The following is a 22,108-nucleotide window of genomic DNA, read 5'->3' as shown; positions in this document are numbered from 1 at the left end:
AAATTTTGGGAAACTCACAACATTATCTCCATTCTTTGAGGAATCTCCATGTGATAATATTATTTATGATAAAAGGCCACTAACTACTAAATCAGTTAGTGTTTCTGAGCACACAAATAACATCAGCCACTAGGTGGTGCACCAACACAAAAAAACGGAGCCGTCAAGACTGTCTTTTCATATGTATAGGCAGTGCAACATTGCCCAGGTACAGTTCTTCATTTTACTGTCATTGTTTTTCATTTGAAATTATTCCAAATTGACATCCTCAGTAATTTCGGGGAGTCTTTCTCCCCTGTTGTCACTGCAACACTGAGTATGTCTACAAGGATGGTCTGTGTAGAAAACAGTGGCAACAACCTTTTTCTAGTGCAGCTTCGAGGTAGATATTTTTAAGACTACTTCACCAACCTGGTTACATTTTTTCCCAGCGTTCTTTTTGACATGATAGAGACAAATATTTCACTGGCACTCACAGATATACCTTGTAAGCGAAAATTATTATTATTTTTTTTTTACGTGCGAAAAGTACTTTATCCAGATTTATTGTCACATCCACTGTGACATTGTCATCGTAGAAGTGGTAAATAATATCAAACGCTGTGGAAAAATGTATATATTCAAGTTCGACAAAAAGAGCGACTGACAATCTTAGTTGGCCACCATTGGCTTCACTTCTCCTTATGGCGAGCAAGCGGCATTATCCGACTAAGCATTTGGTCATGGTGCATATCATATTAGCAATTGCACAATGTGAATGCTTTCACTGAAGTTTTAATCTAAAATTGAAATCAAGACCGCCAAACAAACATTGTTTACAGTTTTAACCTTGTAGAACTGCTGCACTGACAATACAGTCTTTGGCCGTGGCCAGAGAACAAGCAGATCTTCACTCTAACATTCTGCTTTGCATGGCACTTTGCAACAGCGCAATCCTATCAGGTGGAATTTAAAAACGCCGCTCTGCACTTCTACATCCTCCCAAGCTAAACTAAGAGTGGCTGCCGCCAAGTTAGCTATGCACAAACACCGTTTTGTCTCGCAGCGACGAGAGTGAAATCGCTGTGGCCAAATTAATTTTCTTCCTTCTGCTTGTGCTGCTGTAACCTGAGGGACGACTGAGGCAGCGAGTCACTTCGAGTGGAGGAGATGGTGCCGAGGAAAGGCGGAAAGGAGAGCAGAGGAATTTTAATGTGGCTCTGTCTGTCTGTCGCTGCCTGCCAAAGAAAAGCAATTACTGTCACAGCTTCTCTCACGCCGTTTTGAGTCTGTTAGTTGTGTTATTTGTGTGTGTGTTTGTGTGTGTGTGTATAAGCATGTGACGGTGCTTTAGCGCACGAGGATTTTCCATGTTTCATGTACAAATGACAAATTGGCTTATTCACTGAAGGTTGTTTAGGAACTCAAATGGAGACCCCTCGATGTATCAAGAGCACTGCTTTGTTACTATAAAAGATTCATTCCATTACACAAGTGGTTGCGTGCGTAAAACACTGGCAAGCACTCAGCTCACTTATCACTTTAGTTTTAAGCATCTTCAGTTTCAAATTGCTTAGAAAATGGGTCAAGTGTGATTCATTTTGGATGAGCTATGTGCTTTAAAATGCAATACTTTAGTGTCTTTTCAACAACAACCAAAGTTATTTTTTATTAGTTTGGCATCATGTGCATAGGCTCAAATAAATAAACTGTATTTGGTCTGCAACTAAAGATAATTTTAATAATTGATTAAACTACCTTTTATTTTTTTGAATAGAATTTAAAAAAAAATAATTTCTATGCCTTCATTCAAAAACAATTTTTTTTATAGACAATACAGAAAATGCATTATTATGTGTTAATGATTTGTTTACTGGTTTGGTCAGTAATATGGTACAAAGGTATTTTAAAAACCATCAGTGGGGGAAAAAATATTACGATATTATGGAGGATTTTTGATGCAGTGGTTTGCTCCTGGCCACAACACCGTCTGTCAAATTCATACCGCACTAGTGTTTGGTTGGATTTGACATTCAAACTGACCTGGAGCTTTTTTATTTTCCCATGCTTTAAGATGTCCTGTCAGTTCCTTCCCAAAAGTAAAACTTCACTTGGAACTGTTCAAGGCAACTTTTCATCTGACACACTCTTGTGCTGCTAGCCACACATGCTAGCTCTTATTCTTAAAACTTCAAGTAGTGCTGCTTTGACACATGACAAAAGGCGTAGGTGGATTTGGCTAAACTGTGCTGTGCCACAGTCCCACAGACAAAGTTTTTATTATATCACGTCTCTTTTTTGTTTGTTTGTTAAGATTAAAAAATATCCACAAGTGCAATTGAAAGCGCATCATTTTCCTTTAAACACAGACAGCGAATTACAAACTAGCTGAAGTCCGTACAACTTAAAAAGAAGTAAAGAAAGAAACAAGCAACAGACAGGCATTGGATGTTGCGCTGTTACCAGCCGGCCACTTGCAGCTAGTAGCGGGTAGCTGCTGGCCGTGAATGCTGTAGACTTGAGCCAACATGCCTAAAGATGATTGAATGTGATTTTGATAGTGGCTATTTGTCACGCCACCATATTCACCTTCAAAATAAAAGTCTATTAAGGCTATTGCCTTGGCCTCAATATGTATATGCTGAGCTTTATTTTGAAGTCAGCCTTGGCGTATGCAGTTATGAGTTTGTCCTTGGCATGTCTAAATGACGACGCATACGCACCCAAGGCTGATTTTTTTTAAATGTTATTTTATTTTATTTTTTTTTGTAATTTAAGGTTCCCTGATTACTCAAGGACTCGTTTGACCCAATCATGCCAACATGCTCACATAGGTGACTTATTTGACCCACAAGCATTTTAAAGTTTCTCTGCTGCCTAACATGAATTTACAAAAAAATTGCATCATATTCCAATGAATTTGCTCTTATTTTGAAAAGAAAAATATACTGTTCCTGCCATGGCATGAAAAAGCACTCGATTAGATACCACCTGAAGTGCCTTCACATAAATCCAGGGTTACATTTACCCCCATTTGAGAACCATTGGTATACTGTAACTAAAGCACAGTTAATAGAAAGAATCCACATTTTAGTTTGTGTGATATATGATATTTGGTGACATTTTGGCAAGTGTCAAAGGTGTAATCATACTCAAGATTACATTTAGAGTACATGTGACCAGCCAACATATGAAAGGTGACTCCGACAGACTGACGAAGGATAGACAGCGGCGCTTAGAAGATGAGCTGCTGGATTATTTTCCAGTTGAGTGAAATGAGCAGAAAAGCGCGCACACAGGAAAGGAAATGGGATGAGTGAGTGCTTCATTGGGCTCAGACTTTCCCCTCATTGTAAAGCGCTTCTCTTTTTGTGTCTTTCTCAAGTGACCAGGATGCGGAGGTTCGCCTACTGCAAAGTGGTCCTGGCCACTTCCCTGGTGTGGGTGATGCTGGACATGTTCATCCTGCTCTACTTCAGCGAGTGCAACAAGTGTGATGAGAAGAAGGAGAGAGGGTTACCTGGTAGAGACGGTGAGTGTTCATGTCGACGCGTCGTCAGCGGACAAACCGACTCACTGGCTCTTTGGAACCTTCTTCAGACCCCCTGGCAAGGCCGAGGGATGGGCCCGGGGAGGGCGGGAAGCCTGTGGTGATCCCCAAGGAGAACCAGGAGAAGATGAAGGAGATGTTTAAGATCAACCAGTTCAACCTCATGGCCTCTGAGATGATTGCACTGAATCGGTCGTTACCTGACGTCCGCCTCGAAGGGTGAGCGTCCTGCATGCTCCTAATTAGCTGTCTTCTCATGTTGCCCTCAGCCAGCTCAGATTTCCTATAGAATGGATGTCAGCTTTGTCCATTGATGGGTTAGGCCACCTGTTTTTGTGGTTGTACTTTGAAGTGGCTTCAAACTACCCTGCATCATACTGACTATTATGGTATATTGCCCCTCTTATGTAGCTTAAATAAATTGGCAAACATTTTTCAGTATTATACTGTACAGTTGCAAAAACAGGCCATATTTGAAGATGCAACGATACCAGTACTGTTACCATTGCCAGACCTGCGTTTTTACTTTTTTCGGTCTCTTTTTTTTCGACCCATTTTTCAAGGCTATACAAGTACGTACATATTGTCAAAAGAAGATGTTGTCAAATGAAAACAAATATTTATGCATACTATGTGCAATATGTTAACAAAGCTGGAAGCAAGTGGAGGAATGTTTAAATGTTTTAGTCTACTTGGTTTATACCACTGCTTCACTAGCCATATAAAATGTGTTGCACATTTTTTTTTTAATACATGCATTAATGAATGACTGTATGTTTGAAAAATCTGGTTAATTTTTTTCTTTGCTGTCCTTAATATATTTCCTAGGTATCGAAATCGTGACTGGATCGAGAGAAAAAAAAATTGGGTGCAAAGACGTGATTGAAACATCCTTATTTTTCAACTATAGAAATCAACTTGAACAATCCTATAAGGATTTTTTTAATCATAAATAAAAATGCTTTTTTGACTGCTTTGACAAAAAGAAAGTAAAATAGAGAAATAGAGAAAATAGAGAAATAGGACATTAACCCGCAATAGAAAATGTTATGTTCATAAATGAAAATCTGCAGAAGACCAAATCCACAATAACCAAACCTTGATGGAGCTAGGGAGCACTATTGAAATTGATAGTTTCAGCCCTAGTTTTAAACTTGTTAGTATTGTGAAATACTTTAAAGTAAACAAACACCAATAGCAACACCTGTCATGGTTTGTTGGGTTGTGGGTTTATTTTGAGGGGTTCTGTTTCTGTTTACGTTTATAGTTCCGGTTTCTGCCCCTGTCGCGTCTGCCTGCGTTAGTTTTGATTTAGTCCACCTGTCTGTTACCTGCGCCTCGTGTCCTCCAATCTGCTCCCTTTGCCTGTTGTCCCTGCCCAGCTGCCATGTGTTAGTTTGATTAGTTTGTGAATGTATTTAAGCCTAGTGTCTGTTACAGCCCGTGTCGGATCATTGTCTCTGTCGTGTCAGGTCATTGTCGTCTTGTAGTCCCGTCTCGTCTCGCCCATCAGTTTCGTGTATTCCTGCCAGCCTGCCCGTAGTGTTTGTTTTCCGTTTTTCCAGCTTGCCTGCGCCCTTAGTTTTTGCCGTCCTGTTTTTCCCGCTTTTTGTTCCCGTTCGTTGTATTAATAAACATGGATTTCATCAACCCCCTGTCCCGACGCTCCCCTGCTTTTGGGTCCTCTGCAACCATGCCGGCCTCCTCAACCGCCGTACTCCCCCGTGACAACACCAGCCAATGAACTTTATTACAAAATGTCAAAGACAAGCTGTTAGTCTAAAAAAGTGAAGCTTGCTGTCTTGTTTAAGAAAGGTTCTTGTTACTGAACAATATTCCGTGAAAAAACACAATTTGATCACAATTGCAATCTATAACCGTGTAATTAAGTATCATTGCACTTGTTATATGGTCACATTGAAGCATCTGCGTTTGTACTCAGTCACATATAAGTGTAATGATATTTTGTGCAATTGGTGCACACTCTCTTTACCGTTTATTTCGGGTTGGGACTGGTGGCCTCTGCACTAGAGAAACACGCATGTACAAATAATGAGTTTTTTTGCTGAAATATTGATAGACAGGCAAGGGCACACACGCACGTGCAACAGACACACAACAGACGACAAAGAAAGAAAGACATTGATCCGTGAAATGTGTTTTAGTCTTTGAACAAGAGTTGATTACTAGGTTTGTTTTCCCACAGCCTCCTCACCGTCTATCTGCTTTTCCAATTAGGAGATAAGACCAAGTCAATATCGACACTGCGTGTGTATGTGTGTGTGCGCCTGGCTGAAGGAAAACAGTGAAGGAATTGGGCGTAGGTCACCATTAGCTCAAACTGCAGAGCGTGAAGATGCTGGCAGTTTATTTTCATTATTGTCAGCAGGGCCATTCACAGTGAAATAAATGAGGGGGCTAGGTCATTCTCACATTACAGTCCAATGTGTGTGAGGGTGTCTTTAATAGGCTTGTGTGTGGTATTGCACATGTGCAACCAATGGGTGGATCTGTACCAGTGAACATTTTCCATGATTACATTTTCAGAAGAGAACATGACATGTTTTACCCTTTTTACATTCTGACTTTTTTTCAATGTGAGAGCATATTTTTAGGTCCATATGTGTGTGATGTTCCACTAGTGACCGTGCCCTTCATTCCTTGGTGGGACAGGCAGGCTGTGACTCATTCTGCATGTTTTTTTTTTTTGGCCTAATGCTGCTCCACCTCCCCTCTATTAGCATAAATGGCACTCATGACCAACATCAACACACGGTGACACCCTGAAGTGTGTCAAAACATGTCTACTTGGAAACCTACTAAGTTTTCATTTTGGCGATGGTTTTATATGTATACAAAGTTGAAGTCCTCCTTTAGATATTGTGTCAACACAATTTTAAAAATGTACCAAGATATTATTTGTACATGAAAAATAATTTGATCAAGTAACTGTAGACAAAAGTTTAAATGTTTACTGCTGAAAATTGCTAAATTAGTTTAGTATCTTTTTAAAATGTTATTAGACTGTAGTGCAAGGCATGGCTACAGACACTTGTGAAGTGTTCCACCGCTGTTCCACTGGTTTTATCAGATGATTACAAAAATGTCGAAAATTTGCAAGACTTATCCTTTAATATTAGTGTGAGCCACGCTGTGGCCTCTACTTTGGTTTTTGACCTAGATTGTGTGCCAGATGCGTGCCCACTCAGGTTTCTTTCTGTGTCACGCTGAGAAATATGATTTTGACCAAATTATTCTTGCTTAACTTTAAAATGAGTGTGTGTTTTGAGGGGTTCTTTTTTTGGGCGCGGGGTTGCTAATCGGTCGTCTTAGTCTTTCCTATCTCATCATCTTACTTGAGATTCTTAGGAGTAAAATCATTTTTCAACCTAAGATGATTATAAAATGTTTAATCTTTAAAGCCTGAACTAAAAGCCCTGCGCTGTCTTGTGATTATTTGAAGATCTAAGCTTTTACATATGTACATTTCCCGCATTGATTTAAACAATTACAGCAATGCATATTGATGCAAACAATATTAAATGTGTTGTCTCCCCCATATGACTTCATTTAAATAGGTATTATTTCCCTCTGGACCCCTTTTGAAGCTGTGGTTGCTTTGACAGAGAAAAGGAGCGTGAACGAGAGGAAAAATTAATGAGCAGCACAAACCAGCTGTCATGCTGCTGCCCTACATATTTGCATTTCCCTAATTTAGGGATTATGCGCCTGTTTGCTCACCTTTTATTCACCCTCAGTTTACTTTGTTTAGGGCACGCTTGTAGGGCTTGTGGATGATGAGTTTGATTGCGTAGGGCAAGAAGCAGCATCCTGGGTGACACAATGATCCCATTAATGAATACATTGTGTTAATCTCCAAATGCCTCCAGTGCCATTGTGTTCTATATGTAGTTTCTATACGTGTTGTGTATTGTGTCCGCAGGTGCAAGAACAAGCTCTACCCTGACAATCTGCCCAAAACCAGCGTGGTGATTGTATTTCACAACGAGGCGTGGAGCACGCTGCTGCGGACCGTGCACTCCGTCATCGACCGCTCTCCCCACACGCTCCTGGAGGAGATTGTTCTGGTAGACGATGCCAGCGAGCGAGGTATACACACACGTTGCGCACACACCCCTTGTGTCTATTTTCATTTGAGCCTCATTTTTATTTCTCGCACGACAGCGTGATTTTCACCAGGGTTGTGATGTATCTCTGGTGTCTGCCGCTCCAGCCTGGGCAATAGTGTTAATCTATGTTTGGTGCTGGGGATTAGGTCTTTAATTCGGCGATTGCGGAGATTACACTCTGCTATTACACCCAAGCGCCAGCCACAACACATTCCCATTGCTTCCTGAGGTCAGGTGTGAATCGAAGGTGTTTGTGTTGTCTGCAGCTTTAAGACACCGGCACACGTGTTCGGTTTGATCTGTCTGTGCCATAAAAGGAAGGAGGGATCGCCTGTAATCCAACCCCTGGAGTTTCAGTGTACTTCTGTGGGCCTGTTTGTTTACACTGATTTTTCTTTTGAATCTCTGCCAATACAAATTGTCATGTATCAGCCTGGAGATGGAAAGTAGAATGTTGGCTTTACATTGATCCACACGTTGACAGTAACATAAAAATGTCCCTTATCATTTTGCTCTTGGAATTTAAAGTTCACTCGTGGGTTTGTCTGAAGCTCGGGGCATTGTGAGCAGGCGCCTTGTCATACAGGAGCGGCCTTGAGTTGTCCAACTCTCGCTTTTGTCTTGTACACTGAACAAAGCAAAAGTCTTTGTAGATGTGCTGGTTGATTGTCTGGCCCACAGTGAGTGGGGAAAACAGAACTTTTCTGACAGACTCAGAAAGGCATTAAAGTATTTTATGACTTCTTACAGCCATGGATATGAAGTCAAGATTTATCCAAATGTGTCGTTAGATTTATTGATTTGTTATAAACAATCCCAGATAATGATTACATGTGTGTGTGGCGGTGTACGTATTAGTCTTTGTAAGAATCTATCTAGCATTTTTTTTCAGTCTGTGTTTGGCATTGCGAATGTGAAGAAAAGACTGACTAAATGCGGCATGGACAGCACAAGCTATCTGCTTCATATCAATGAAGAAGACGTTTACAGGAAAAAGGAAAACTAAAAAAGCTCACAGTGTAAATGCGGTGTTGGTTAATATCTGTTGCTTTTCTTTATAACCAAATATAGAGTTCATTTTTAGCTATTGATGTCTTTAACGACACAATCTCTCCTTTTGATTGAATGTTTTCATGCACTGCGGGGTACAGGAAAGCAGGTGTGAGGAGAGAGCAATATGTGAAATTATGATGAGTTTAACATTGCTGAAAAACGTGGCCGCTTCAAGCGCCATTGATTTTGGATGTCGTTGTGCAAAATGTAGCACACAGTTGTTAATGGTATAATCTGTGTTGCTTTTGGAATTTATTCACCCATTTCAAACACCCATCGTTGTGCTTTCATATCTCAAACCATATATTTAAAATGGATTATTCCATCGAGTAATCCCCCACACGTATTTTTAATAATACATTAAGGTCGAACATAAGGTGTTGTAGATATACTGTAATTACTCATGATTTATTGTCTTCTATACATATGAACTTATAGAGTCCAACATAATTTGCCTAGGCTAACCAGGTATTAGTCACTATTAGCATTAGCGCACTAGTGATTAACATTTAAAGTCAACAAACTACCATTTAGTTCACACATGCATAATGTTATACGTATATACATTACACATGTAATAGTGTCCTTAAAGCCACTTAGGGACAATGCTTCAACAATATTCTACAAGAAACTTCAGTGCAGCTTACTGTTAGCTAGGCTAGGCCAATATTTTGTGCTTGACTGCTCCCTAATGATTAAAATTTGAACACCTCAGCCCGAGCCTCTTGATTGTTGTAATGACAGGTTATAATCTCAGATCGTACAGCCCCAGTCCTTTTGGGGACGTATTTTTTCTTTAATTTGGGAAGCTCCGTATGCTAATATTGTCTTGAATGAAAGCCTACTAACTACTAAATCACATCACAAAGTGATTTTCTGCACACAAAGACCATCAGACATTCGGCCACTATGTGTTGCATTATTTTTTCCAAAGTACTGCTGTGGTTTGCCTTTTCCACTTTGCAATAACTGAACATTATTTTTTTCACTCTTTTTTTTTTTTTTTTTTTTTAATTTGAAATGATCCCAAACATGTGATATCTCCTGTTTTTTTGGAAGGAGGCTTTTTCCCTTGCTGCCATTGCAAACCTGTGTGCATTTGCAAGAGAGGTCCATGTAAAAAAACTGCGGTGCAAACAGGATTCCGGCAGAGCTGCAAGGCAGATATTTTTCATTGACCTAATTTTTACAGTTAAGACCCGGCTTGGTCAACTTTTTCCGCAGCCCTTATGTATGTTTTTTATGAGGTATATATAGTATTTATTTTTTTCTTTACAGAATGTAATAGAGTCATCTTCTAGGTTCTTTAAGTGCTCATATCTTTTATTCTTATGTGTCTAAGATTTCCTAAAGCGGCCATTGGAGCAATATGTCCGAAGGTTGGAAGTTCCAGTACGGGTGGTGAGGATGGATCAGAGGTCCGGACTCATTCGCGCGCGCCTCAAGGGAGCGTCCATCTCAACGGGCCAGGTTCGTGAACTCGTGACATGCACCCTGGTTGAACTGTGCCACATATGGCTGACACAATCTGGAACTCTGCCCACTTTTTTTTTTAAACTTTCCCACTGCTGTTTGCAGGTCATAACCTTTTTGGATGCTCACTGTGAATGCACGACAGGCTGGCTCGAGCCCCTGCTCGCTCGCATCAAGCAAGACAAGTAAGACATACACACGCTCGATAACGAGCAATATTTTACTTCTGGTGGGCATTGTTTGAGGACGACTATTTTCCCAGGAAAACGGTGGTGTGTCCCATCATCGACGTCATCAGCGACGACACCTTCGAGTACATGGCGGGTTCGGACATGACGTACGGAGGCTTCAACTGGAAACTCAACTTTCGGTGGTACCCCGTGCCGCAGAGAGAAATGGACCGTCGCAAAGGAGACCGCACACTTCCTGTCAGGTGCGTGGTGGCGCAACTTTGGTTCAACAAAATGTGCACTGTTGCATCCTGTGAACTGTAACATCTGAGTCATTACATTTTTTTATTGTTTAACTTGGCACCGCTGAATCTTATAAAATGATCACAAAATAGAGATGAATAGAGAAACTTTTTCCTTTGTGAACTTTTGAATTTCTAAGGCTGAGTTGAAGGTTCTTTTACTATTTCAGCCTTCTTATCATCTCTTCCTCCTACACTTGTTTCCATGCTGACTTGACACCATTACTCAAGGTCACGCGCATATTATAATGATTTATGTAACGAAATGCGTCACGCATTTCACTTGTTTTTCAAATCTTCTGTGAAGCCTAGTTCTCCCCAAGTCCCTCACAAAACATTGCTTTCCATTGTCAGGGCAGGAAATTTCAGTCAGTCTCATTACAAACAAAAAACTATTCATCTCAGGGAAAATTGGGTTTCGGTGCTTCGTCGTGATGAGAATGATAATACTATGTACAATAACGAATATCAGCAGCTTGTGCGTGATTGAAGAATTAGTATGACTCAAATGATATTATTGGCACATGTGCTCGCAGCGGCCATCGCATGACAAGCTACGCCCCGCGGCCTTTGCATGCGCACACGTCTGTTTGAGAGTTGAACTGGGAGGGCGACTGCTGCGGGAAGCCACAATAACTAAAGTGCTGTTATGGGTTTCTGCACCTTGTAATTTACTGCAAAGTCTTTGCTCCTTCAGCAAGCAAAGAGACTCAGAAACGGCAAAGCCATAAAAGGACTTTATTGAAAAAAATGACTATATTAGAATGGAACCCCTAGAAATGTATCATATTTTACCATCTGAAAAGTGTTGAGTAATTGGCAAATACTCATTTTGCCTTTGAGTCATGATAAAAGTGACCAAAACACTATGCGCCATCCAATTGCCATAAATCCTTTCTTGACAATAATTTATTCTATGTGCTTCCACTCATCCAAGCATGGCATTCTGATTAATAAGGTGTTACTGAAAAATGAATTGAGCAGTGAAATCATCATGTTTTTATACATCTTAAGGTGCAGCCATTTTATCACAGACTGGCTCCTGCTCGGGGCTTAGGTAACAACCAATCACGGCCAAGCTCACGCAAACAAACCCGGAAAACAAATGAGCTGTGATTGGTTGTTGAATGAGCTCAGAGTAACTGCGATGTCATTTTCAGGTAACAGCAAATATCAAAATGTCCGCCCCGGAGATAAATAAAAATGAGTAGATTTTGCTGCTTCCCTCAAAATAATATTAATCAAAATGCCGTGTTTGAACTTGTAAGGCTGCATAGAATTTTGGGGGTTGATTTCTCTTTAAAAATGTTATTATTGATGTCTTTTATGCAGTTGCTACATTGAATTTTGCTTCAAATACACTAACACTTTTCAAAGTAATTTATAAATACTGTAGGTAGAGGGAAATTAGATAAGTAGAGTAAATCGCACACAACAGTGACATCACAAGACGATAACGTTTTCATTAATTAACTTACTTTGTCTTTCTACAACCGACTCATATAAATGAAGAAGAACATGATTGAGATCTACACTATGGCACAATCCTTCCTTAAAACAAGAGTTATTTCTTTAGAAGTTTCTCATGGTTACCTTAGAACTCAGCAAAACACAAATCCATCAGTTAAAAAAAAAAAATGCAATGCCATTAAAAACATACTAAAACTCTTGAGTACCAGCACATCAGTATCCTTTAATAAAATGATGGTCAAACAGTGTTTTATGTTTTTAGCTTTAAGTTTTTATACAACAAAAACATTTGATAATGATTTCAAGCAGAAAACTATGTGAAGACATTTTTCCTTGTAAGTATTTGCGGTAGTCTCAGTGTTTTGCACCCTGTTTGATTTTTATCTGTGAATATTATCTGTTTTGCAACAAGGTATTTGTCCTGCTCCACCTGAGCCACTTATTATTTCCTCCTCCGAGTTAAACAACAGCACCCAGACGTGTTTTCTCTTTTGACATAAGATGATGTCTTGTGTTTAAGTGAACGTGTGCGTCAAGAAAAAATAAGCCGCTGCTGCAAGAGAGGAAATTATTTTTAGAAGTAGAAAGCAGGCTGTCGTCGAACCACTATTAAATGCGGACGTGACCGTCACAGCCACAGAGCAGGAAAACAACGTGGAATGGGGGACTTATCTGTATATACATCTTAAAGACTTGCACAATGTTGACGTTTCCTCCAACTTAATGTTATTTGTGACTTGTTTTCCCTCTCACCTGATTTATTTTCTTTAGTGCTGCCAAGTTAATAAACTAATTCTTTGCTTTTTTTTTTTTGCTAAAGTAAAATCTTGGAGCTGACATCATCAAATGGAAAATATTTATTGAAACAGCATGGTTTTGTTGTTCCTGTTTGAACTCTTTTAATGCCAGCCTTTAAAAAAAGAGAGAGAGAGAGAGAGAACACGTGAGCCAATTTTGAGCTTTTTGACGGCCATAGTTAGTGTTTTTCCCCCAAACTCTTTTCTACACCCATCAAAAAAAAGAAATCATAAAAATGACGTCAAATGATGTCGATGGTACTCCTCAGTAGGGTTTGCGCTGACATCCTGACATGCCGAAGGTGCTCAGTGTTGATGTTTTTCTTGTAAATCACAACTGCAGAAAACTACAAAATCTGTCTCATCTTTAGATGCATTTTTTCTTATAGTCATCCCTTAGAAACAATTCTCAAAATTTAGGATTTCTTTTGGTCCATCAGCAGCACACTCCAGCAGCGTTTGCGAGGCTCTGTGGAGCTAACTTGACTTGACGATGTTTTGCTCTGAGATGCTTTATCAAAGTTGTCCAACTTAAACTTTACCTTTCAAAGTAAAGAAAAACTTCTATCTTTGTCTGTCTGTGCTGGTGTTAAGTTTGTTTGCAAACTCAACACAGTTCAGCTGCCACAAGAAAATAAATAGGACTAGTGAGTTTTTAGTTTGTTTTTTTGTTTTTTACGCTTTAGAAAAATATGAATTAATCACCAAAGTTAATGCATGAATGTTTATAGTCCTTTTTTTTTTTTTAAATAATAATGTACATTATTCGTAGCTGCTCTAACCAGTGATGACCACCACAGTATTTAGTCTTCTTATTGTGTTTGTTTTGTGATCATTAACAACAAAAAAATACTGACAATGAAATGCTCGTGTCCTTTTCCAGAACTCCCACCATGGCAGGAGGCTTGTTTTCCATCGACAGAGATTATTTCCAGGAGATCGGCACGTATGACGCCGGCATGGACATCTGGGGTGGAGAGAACCTGGAAATCTCTTTCCGCGTGAGTTGACACACCCGCAGCTTTGTGACATGAGCGCCTCCTTCCACTCGGTCAAGTTGACGATAACCTGCATGCCGTCTGCTGGTTGCGTGCCCCGTCGCAGATCTGGCAGTGCGGCGGAACCCTGGAGATCGTCACGTGCTCGCACGTGGGTCACGTGTTCCGAAAGGCCACGCCCTACACGTTTCCCGGAGGGACTGGACAGATCATCAACAAAAACAACAGGCGCTTGGCTGAAGTGTGGATGGATGAATTTAAAAACTTCTTCTATATCATCTCTCCCGGTGAGCACATGTGCTGCGTGTGTGCGTGCGTGTGTGTGCGCCTGTGCGCGTGTGCAGCAGGAGTGATCTATCCATTAACCTGGCGACAGCGATATCACTGTGATGGCCCACTAGTGCGGGACTGGGGCAGTGAGTAATTTCACGCCTAAGAGCAGCAATTAACTTACGCACACGCACGCATGCACACACACAACACACACACCTACACTGGAGTAGGAAAGATGTTGGCAAAATGCAAAATTAAAAAAAAAAAAAAAGTTTATCCTGAAACTTTGCCTTCCCTAAGTCAGACATGCCCATGCAAAGACTCGACAAGACAAATATTTTCTGACGGACAGATAGATTGTTCTTAAATCAAAATGCTTTGTAACATGTCACTATTAAGGCTAATTTGACAAACTACAGGTGAATTTGCATTGACTACAGTAGTTTCAAGGTGCTGTATTGTAAAAGTGGGTGTGGTTGTTCTGAGATTGGAGTTTCAAATCTGGGCTCCTTCGTATCAATATTGAAATCCTTAAAAAGTTACTGAAATCATCTAGCAATTTTTAGCAATAATAAGTAAATAATCACCCAACAATAGAAAAAATGTACTGCTAACCAAGCCCATTTTGATTTGAATGTAACTTGATCCACTTGTTGATAATGATAGCGTAACCAATCTAAAATTTTAGGTCAATCAGAGTAGAGGTTTGGAAGTTAAAGCCTGGCACATTTGGCAAAAAAGGGCGTGTCTGCCTTCCTCTGAACCCTTATTACAGAACTAATAGGACAATATTCACAAATCGGGTATTGTTGGAAAGGGACTTCAATAAATATGAAACCCTTTTACAAGATATGCGCAAATTTTAGTGACTTGAACTTTTAATCAATAATACGACCTTGAACATAGTCTTATGGATCATGTGACCTTGACAAAAAAAAAGAAAAATGCTCTCACTTGTTTAAAAAAAAAAAAAAAAATATATATATATATATATATATATATATATATATATATATATATATATATATATATATATATATATATATATATATATATGTGTGTGTGTATGTATGTGTGTGTGTGTGTGTATATATGTGTATATGGATATGTATGACATTAAAAGACATTCATAATAGAGATATATCGTCATAATCCAGCCACATGCCTCTATGTTCCAATTTATGTCTGCTTTGATTGTTTGAGCAAAAAAAAAAAAAAAGCGGGGGTTGAAATTGAGAATGTGCATCGTGGCTCAAGGGTTAACCATGTTAACAAGCTGTATGGCTTTAGGCGTCTGAATCATTCCCAGGAATCTCATAGATAATCCCCATCTCAAGGTTTTATTATTATTAAAACAAAAAATGATCCAAAAATCGAGTTGTCCCTCGCAAAGACCCAATACAAAGTCTTCGAGATGAAATAATATAAAAGAACTTTTATGTAATTTCTGGGGGATTTGTGGTGCACCTGTTTTAACCACACTACACTGGCTAAGTGAGTGTGCTTGTGTATGTGTGTCTTCAGGCGTGACCAAAGTGGACTACGGTGACATCACGTCTCGCACGGCTCTCAGACAGAAGCTTCAATGTAAACCGTTCAGTTGGTACTTGGAAAACGTCTATCCCGACTCTCAGATTCCTCGCCACTACTACTCCCTGGGAGAGGTATACGCACCCACACACACATGCACGCACACACACACAGATCATCATCAAACGTGGTGTGGTTTCATCATCTCAATAAAACATATTTGTCTGTTGCTTATAAAGATACGAAATGTGGAGACCAACCAATGTTTGGACAACATGGCCCGCAAAGAGAACGAGAAGGTCGGCATTTTCAACTGTCACGGCATGGGTGGCAACCAGGTAAATTCTCTTTCTCCAAAGTGAGATACATACACTCATGACAGGAAGTTGGCAAAATGTCCCTCCACCGCCAAAGATCTGACCAATGGTGCTCCTCGCAGGTGTTCTCCTACACAGCCAACAAGGAGATTAGAACAGACGACTTGTGTCTGGACGTGTCCAAATTAAACGGTCCTGTCATGATGCTCAAGTGTCACCACCTGAAAGGCAACCAGCTGTGGGAGTACGACCCTGTGGTGAGTACAATTTTTTGACGCCACGTTACAGTTTAGACAGATGCTGGTGAACTTCACGACCTTTCCTCTTCTTACTGTTCACCTTGTTGTTTTGTTCTTTAAATGTCTAATATGTGTATATATATATATATATATATATATATGGCTTTGTTGTGGTGGTGATTGTGCATCAGTTAAGGTGTTTCCACATTAAAACATTTACACTTGCGTGGAATCAGATGAATCCCCCTGCCATCCCTGCTCAGAAAAACGTAATTGACAATTATATGAGTCAACGGCAGTGATAAGGCTAATCTACACTTCAAGTATTTTTTTTTAATAAATAAATAAATGTTTAGAATAAATACAGTTTCCAAAATGTGCCTAGGTACTCTAATGTTGATTTCAACAATAATGAGAGCAAATATGTATCTAATATATAATATATATATCTAATATGTAATATATCTTTTATCGCTTCGACTAGACTCCCTCTATCACAGGGGTAGGGAACTCCAATTCCCGGAGAGCCATATCCTACCCATTTTCGATTTCTCACTTTCCCATCACTGGTTCGGGAAATCATCTGTCTCGCGAGAAACTGAATTTGGAGCCCGAAACAGAAAGGATAAGGGATTGGGAAAGTAAAGCTTTCTGCACAAAAATCCATCGTAACCAACAGCAAGCTTGGGAAGCAGACTCGTAAAACCAGACTCAGAAACTAGACTTGGAAAGAAACTAGACATGACTGCTTGAGAGCTTGATGTTCTGACAACGTGACGCTGAGAATCTAAAGCCTAAAAACTGACACAAGTCCTATAGGGCAAAGCAAAAGACCACCGTAACTGCATGGGAACTGATGCGGCAAAGAACAACTCAGTAACAGCATTAAATAGGAGATCCCATCTGGCAAAAAACGATAAATACACGAGCCTAACGTCTACATAACCGAATTGCTGCCTGTGTACGATTCGGTTGTATTTAACAGAATCGGGGCTTCCCTGCAAGCTGCTGAATAACACAATTGACGTTGTGGTCCGCTACATCACCAAACCCAAATACCCCCCACCCCCACATCGGAAACCTACGGTAGCTAACATTAGCACATGTGCAAGTTAGCTGTTCAGGCTGGCACGAGCGGAAACTTTTTTTTTTTCAGGCAGAAGACTGAAGAAGATTAGCTGACATTTAATTTCACACTTGTTGGGTGGGAAGGCACTCCAGAGAAGCACCTATTTCAATACAAGCAATTAAAAAGTCAATTGTTGACAATGTTGCTCTCTTTATTGCTCACTGAATCCAGCTCCTTTCGGGTACCACCAGAATAAGCCTTTATTCCTCCCGCAATGGAGAAATCCCAAATCTATAGCAGCAAAGCGGTTTGCAGCAAGAATAATTACTTTTTTCATTTATTATACTCATTATGTTTCGTCAGTGGGGAAATTCACTCTCTGCTGTGCATTTGTGTTGTCAACTGGATCACACACAAGCGGGCGTGCAAGATGGCTGCTCGAGGGGTGGGGTCAAGGGTCAATGGTTTGCCTGAAAGCAGAGGGACTGACTCTTTGCTTCCAAATCCCAAGGCCATACAAGAAAGAAATACAGGGAGGGGCTGCATATTTTTGATGAGAACTATAGTTATGATTAAAGCTGTCAAAATTATCAATAGAATCAACAAATATTTTATTAATCAAGTAGTCATTTCATTTCACTCCCAACAATAGTCATTCATTGATTTTTTTTTTTTCTTTTTTTTGTAGTCCTTCATGGAAACATTGGCATATTTTTTTTCAGGCCTTTTGATGCACGTGATTATTTATTTCGGTTTTTGACTAACCTGTATAAAAGCTGTAAAAAGTAATTAACTGTTGAAAGTTAACTCATATTGCTTTTTTTGTTTTGTATGGGTTAAAAATCATTTTAAGGTTTTTTTTTTTCAGTTTTAGACTAACCTGTAACCTGTCTCAACACTGTAAAACGTAGATAACAGTTGAAAGTTAACTAATATTGCTTTCGTTTTGTTATGGTTAAAAATGAATAGCATATTATATTTTATATTCATACCATTTTTATCGATGATTTATTTATATTTGGCGTGACGAGTGGGGGCAGGGGCGTGGAAAGTGTTCTCTTCCCTTGGGGGGGTTGCGAAAAACTACTGCTCTAGTAGAAGAAATGAATGGTAAAAGTTTGGCATATCAAGACAACAACGATAAAAGTTTTAAAAAAGTTTTTTAAAAATGAGTTAGTTTAATTTATTAATTAGTTTGAAAAAAAAAATCCTAATTCCATTGATTAGGTTACAGGCGCTGGGATTTTTTTGTCCCATCTGTATTTTATAATAACAATGATAATATAAACATGCCAGAGAAATAAAAATGATGACCAAAAGCCTACAATACATTGTAATCCATTGTACCACACACACATATATAGCACATATTATCAATATATTTCTATATTTGACGGGAAATTGTACAACGCAAGCGACCTTGCCGACAGTGGGCCCAGCACTGGCTTGTTTGTCAATGGAAAAACTAGACCGTGTAGATAGGTTTGTAATGAACCGCTGGGATGCCATTTCCTCCTATTGCTACCAATCCTATAGCGGCTGGCATTTTTTGAAAAGCACAGGGACGCATTGTCCCAATGGGGGGAAAAGGCTTAATGTTGCTGTTAAAAAAAAAACAAACGCAACATTTATATTGTTTTTACATTACAAATGTTGCCAGAATCTCACCTCGTGTCATGGTTGCGGACTGACTCTCATGTGACATCTCGTCTTGTCGGATTCGTGTCTCATCCCATCCTCGGAGACGGCCCGAGCTGTCATGTGATGGTAGCGGTCTGTTTACGTATCGATTTTAACGGAACGGCGGGGTGTGTGTTTGCCTTGTGCAGAAGCTTAGCCTGGTGCACGTGAACAGCAACCAGTGTTTGGACAAGGCCAGCGAGGAGGACAGTCAGGTGCCCAGCGTCAGAGACTGCACGCACTCGCGCTCGCAGCAGTGGCTGCTCCGCAACGTCACACTACCGGAGGTCTTCTGATGCCGCACGATCTCACACGCGCGGGGCGGCCGGACCGCTGCAAGCCACGGGGCGCAAAAAAAAACAAACAAAACAAAGGCTCCGTGTGGATGTGAGAGGAGGACGCCTGGGACGGTACGACCTGGAGGAGCATCCTCAGGAGGAAGACTGAGGGAAAGAACAAAACCCCCCCTCCCCCCCAGAGCAGAGGCCGCTGGACGATGTCAGCCAGCGACCGATGCCCACGTCACATCATCATGTAACGTTTACTGACTGCCTCTTGTTACGGAGTGTGTGCACTTAATTTGTGTGTGTGTGACTTGAATGTTTGTTGTTGTTTTTTTTTTTTTTTTATTTAATTGTCATGAATTGTGAACATGAACTCCTATGAAGAAGGCTGTTCTCCATTGTGTGCCTCCTTAAGGTGTGTGTCTCCCTCTAGTGTCTTCTCATGGTCCCTACACCCTTGCAGACTGACGTGGCCCTCGAGAACCGAGCACATTTTAAGGAGGGGGGAGGGGCAGGAGGACCAAACGTGATCTTAAGATGACAAATAACATATTTGTGATATCATATCTTTTCTATGTGCTGTTTCTACATGGCTGTCTTTCGTCCCGTTTAGCATTGAAGCTAACACGCATCCAACCTGTCCCTTGAGTCCATTGGGTGCTTACAAGCAGGGTTTCTCCAACATCACGGCCTAACTTATGTTAAGCTACATCCTAATTAGACAAGTTACTGCCGCTCATGTATCCCACATAAACTGAGGATAAGCCGAATGCCTACATCGTGGAACACGTTGGAGTTTGTGTCAGAGGGCCGTTATGACCGTGAAGTCAAATCAATTTTGAGTATGATCATCTTTTTTTTTTTGGCGATTTTATGACAAGAAACCAAACAAAAAGTCTTACCTGATACAAGATTGGGGTCTCAGTTTTGGAACCCCGCAACACTCCGGAGCGGAGTGTGTGAATGACCTTGATCTTAACCTACGGCCAAATTTACCTCATTAGTCATTTTGCTGCTTCTTCTATTTCAGTTGTTTTGAGAACAATTCTCCACAAAGCCTGTGGGAGGGCGCCGCTGAGTCATTCAGGCACAAAAAGAGCTGAGAGGAAGACATTACATATTGTCACCGTCTTAAAATAATGGCAAGTCGTATTTTGACCATAAAGCAAACGTTGGTCACGTCTACTAGTCAGCTCCATACTTCAAACAGAGAATTACATTTTTACCCATAAAAGGAAATCGTTACAAAATACTGTATGAGTAGGAAGCGATTTTTTTGTTTGATCATGCCATTATTCTAGGAAAGTGATTACTTCACATGGTCATATTTTAACTCCACCTTTCATACATTTTACATCATATCTCATAGTGTAGTTGGGCGCCAACGGCCATCTTGTTTCATCTATTGCATATCACTGTGAGTCTGTGATGTCATTACAAGCTGTGCTCAGAATCATTCACTCCTTCCCTACTGAATCACCACTGCATAATCACTAAGGATTTTATTTTTGTAAACAAGTTGTGAAGGTCTGGGCCTTAGTCCTCTAAAAAAATATATATTACACAGTGGCTGGGTATACAGTATGGGGATTATTATATAAAATGGCAACATAAAAAAAAAATCTAGGAAAGTCATTCGCTGCGGTCGCAAAATAATTTTTTATACAAAGGACCAAAAACAAAAAAAATGCTGTGTGATGGTCCGGGGCTGCTCTGTTACTCCAGGGCCTTTGGTCCACTTAAAAAGTTAACAATCATTTGAGTGGATTTTTCAATCCACTACATAAAAAATCCTTAGAGAGTGACCAGGAAATCTGGAATGTGTAAATGATTCCCAACACAGCGAAGGTGTTTACACTCTTTAGAAGCATCATCTTAGCGTTGGTTCAAGGGAGCGGCTGCCATGCGGCCCCCAAGGACATTTTCTTATTTGGATTGTACTGAAATGTGCTGACACTTGCAGCTTTTTTCCACAATGAACGCATCCAGATGTAGAAAATAAAACGAAGGCCTGATAAGGACAACCATCACCAGTCTTTCTCATTCCTCAGCATTCATTTCATTTATTTATTTTTACAGGCAAAGGCAACTTAACTATAAATTTAAATGTGCCTAACGGACGTAAAGAGTGATTTTGACTGCTTATTATGCGTCGATTTCTAGCGCTGAGAAATAATTGATGTGCTGTTCAATTGTGGGGGCACGATGGCACTGAACCATCTTTACGGTCTCTCAAAGGATTTTCAACACGACGCACTGAATTATTCATGAGCAAAAAAAAAAAAAAAAAATCCAGAAAACATTGTTTTCCATTGACGTTAAATATTGTATGATTATTCTGTTATGTGTGCTTCTTCTACTCACTGAATAATGGATTTCCTTGTATTTTATAAAAATAGGGTATAAAAAAAAGTTTTTTTCATCAAGATTTCACAGCATTCTGCTTAAGCGGGACCATGAAATAAAAATGGGGCTTCAGAAGTCTCATTTGCTGCAGAAAAAAAACATGCAGAGGGCATCCCGCGTATGGAAATATGGCTCAAAATTATTTGCACAATGCATTCGCGATTTAAATGTTTTCCAGCCCCACGTGATTTTCACGTTTTCTGGATCCATACATATGTGATTTTAATGTGTTTTTTAGAGCCACGTATACGCTTGGTTTTCAGACACAAATGCATCATGTTTTTCAATCCAAAAAACGGTTATTTTCATGTGCTTTTCGACCCACAGATATTTCTGATTTTCATGTTTTTAGACTCAAAACTATATTTGTGGTTCACATTTTTCCAGA

At 40.0% G+C, this 22,108-nt stretch overlaps 1 protein-coding gene across 2 annotated transcripts in view; it reads left to right on the top strand.

Annotated features, from left to right (window-relative positions):
• The window catches only part of LOC148426583 (polypeptide N-acetylgalactosaminyltransferase 1), a 51,633-nt gene extending 30,289 nt beyond the window's left edge, over positions 1 to 21,344 (top strand). The window contains exons 1-13 of one of the 2 annotated variants that reach the window (XM_088409947.1): positions 2,793 to 2,813; positions 3,365 to 3,511; positions 3,580 to 3,748; positions 7,473 to 7,639; positions 10,055 to 10,182; positions 10,291 to 10,370; positions 10,448 to 10,618; positions 13,808 to 13,925; positions 14,029 to 14,209; positions 15,720 to 15,859; positions 15,965 to 16,063; positions 16,165 to 16,299; positions 19,180 to 21,344. In XM_088409947.1, coding sequence (XP_088266073.1) covers positions 3,373 to 3,511; positions 3,580 to 3,748; positions 7,473 to 7,639; positions 10,055 to 10,182; positions 10,291 to 10,370; positions 10,448 to 10,618; positions 13,808 to 13,925; positions 14,029 to 14,209; positions 15,720 to 15,859; positions 15,965 to 16,063; positions 16,165 to 16,299; positions 19,180 to 19,326 — 1,674 coding nt within the window. In that variant the 5' untranslated portion in view covers positions 2,793 to 2,813; positions 3,365 to 3,372 and the 3' untranslated portion in view covers positions 19,327 to 21,344. Of the gene's footprint in view, positions 1 to 2,792; positions 2,814 to 3,364; positions 3,512 to 3,579; positions 3,749 to 7,472; positions 7,640 to 10,054; positions 10,183 to 10,290; positions 10,371 to 10,447; positions 10,619 to 13,807; positions 13,926 to 14,028; positions 14,210 to 15,719; positions 15,860 to 15,964; positions 16,064 to 16,164; positions 16,300 to 19,179 lie in introns of those variants that run through there. The other variant, XM_088409946.1, reaches the window with a different exon arrangement.
• Positions 21,345 to 22,108: the final 764 nt, after the last annotated feature.

The sequence above is a fragment of the Hippichthys cyanospilos genome, chromosome 3, assembly GCF_059441005.1.
Source record: "Hippichthys cyanospilos isolate Australia breed blue-spotted pipefish chromosome 3, RoL_Hcya_1.0, whole genome shotgun sequence".
NCBI lineage: Eukaryota > Metazoa > Chordata > Actinopteri > Syngnathiformes > Syngnathidae > Hippichthys > Hippichthys cyanospilos.
Note: the sequence above shows the minus strand (reverse complement) of the source record. Positions and strands in the feature narration are given on the sequence as shown.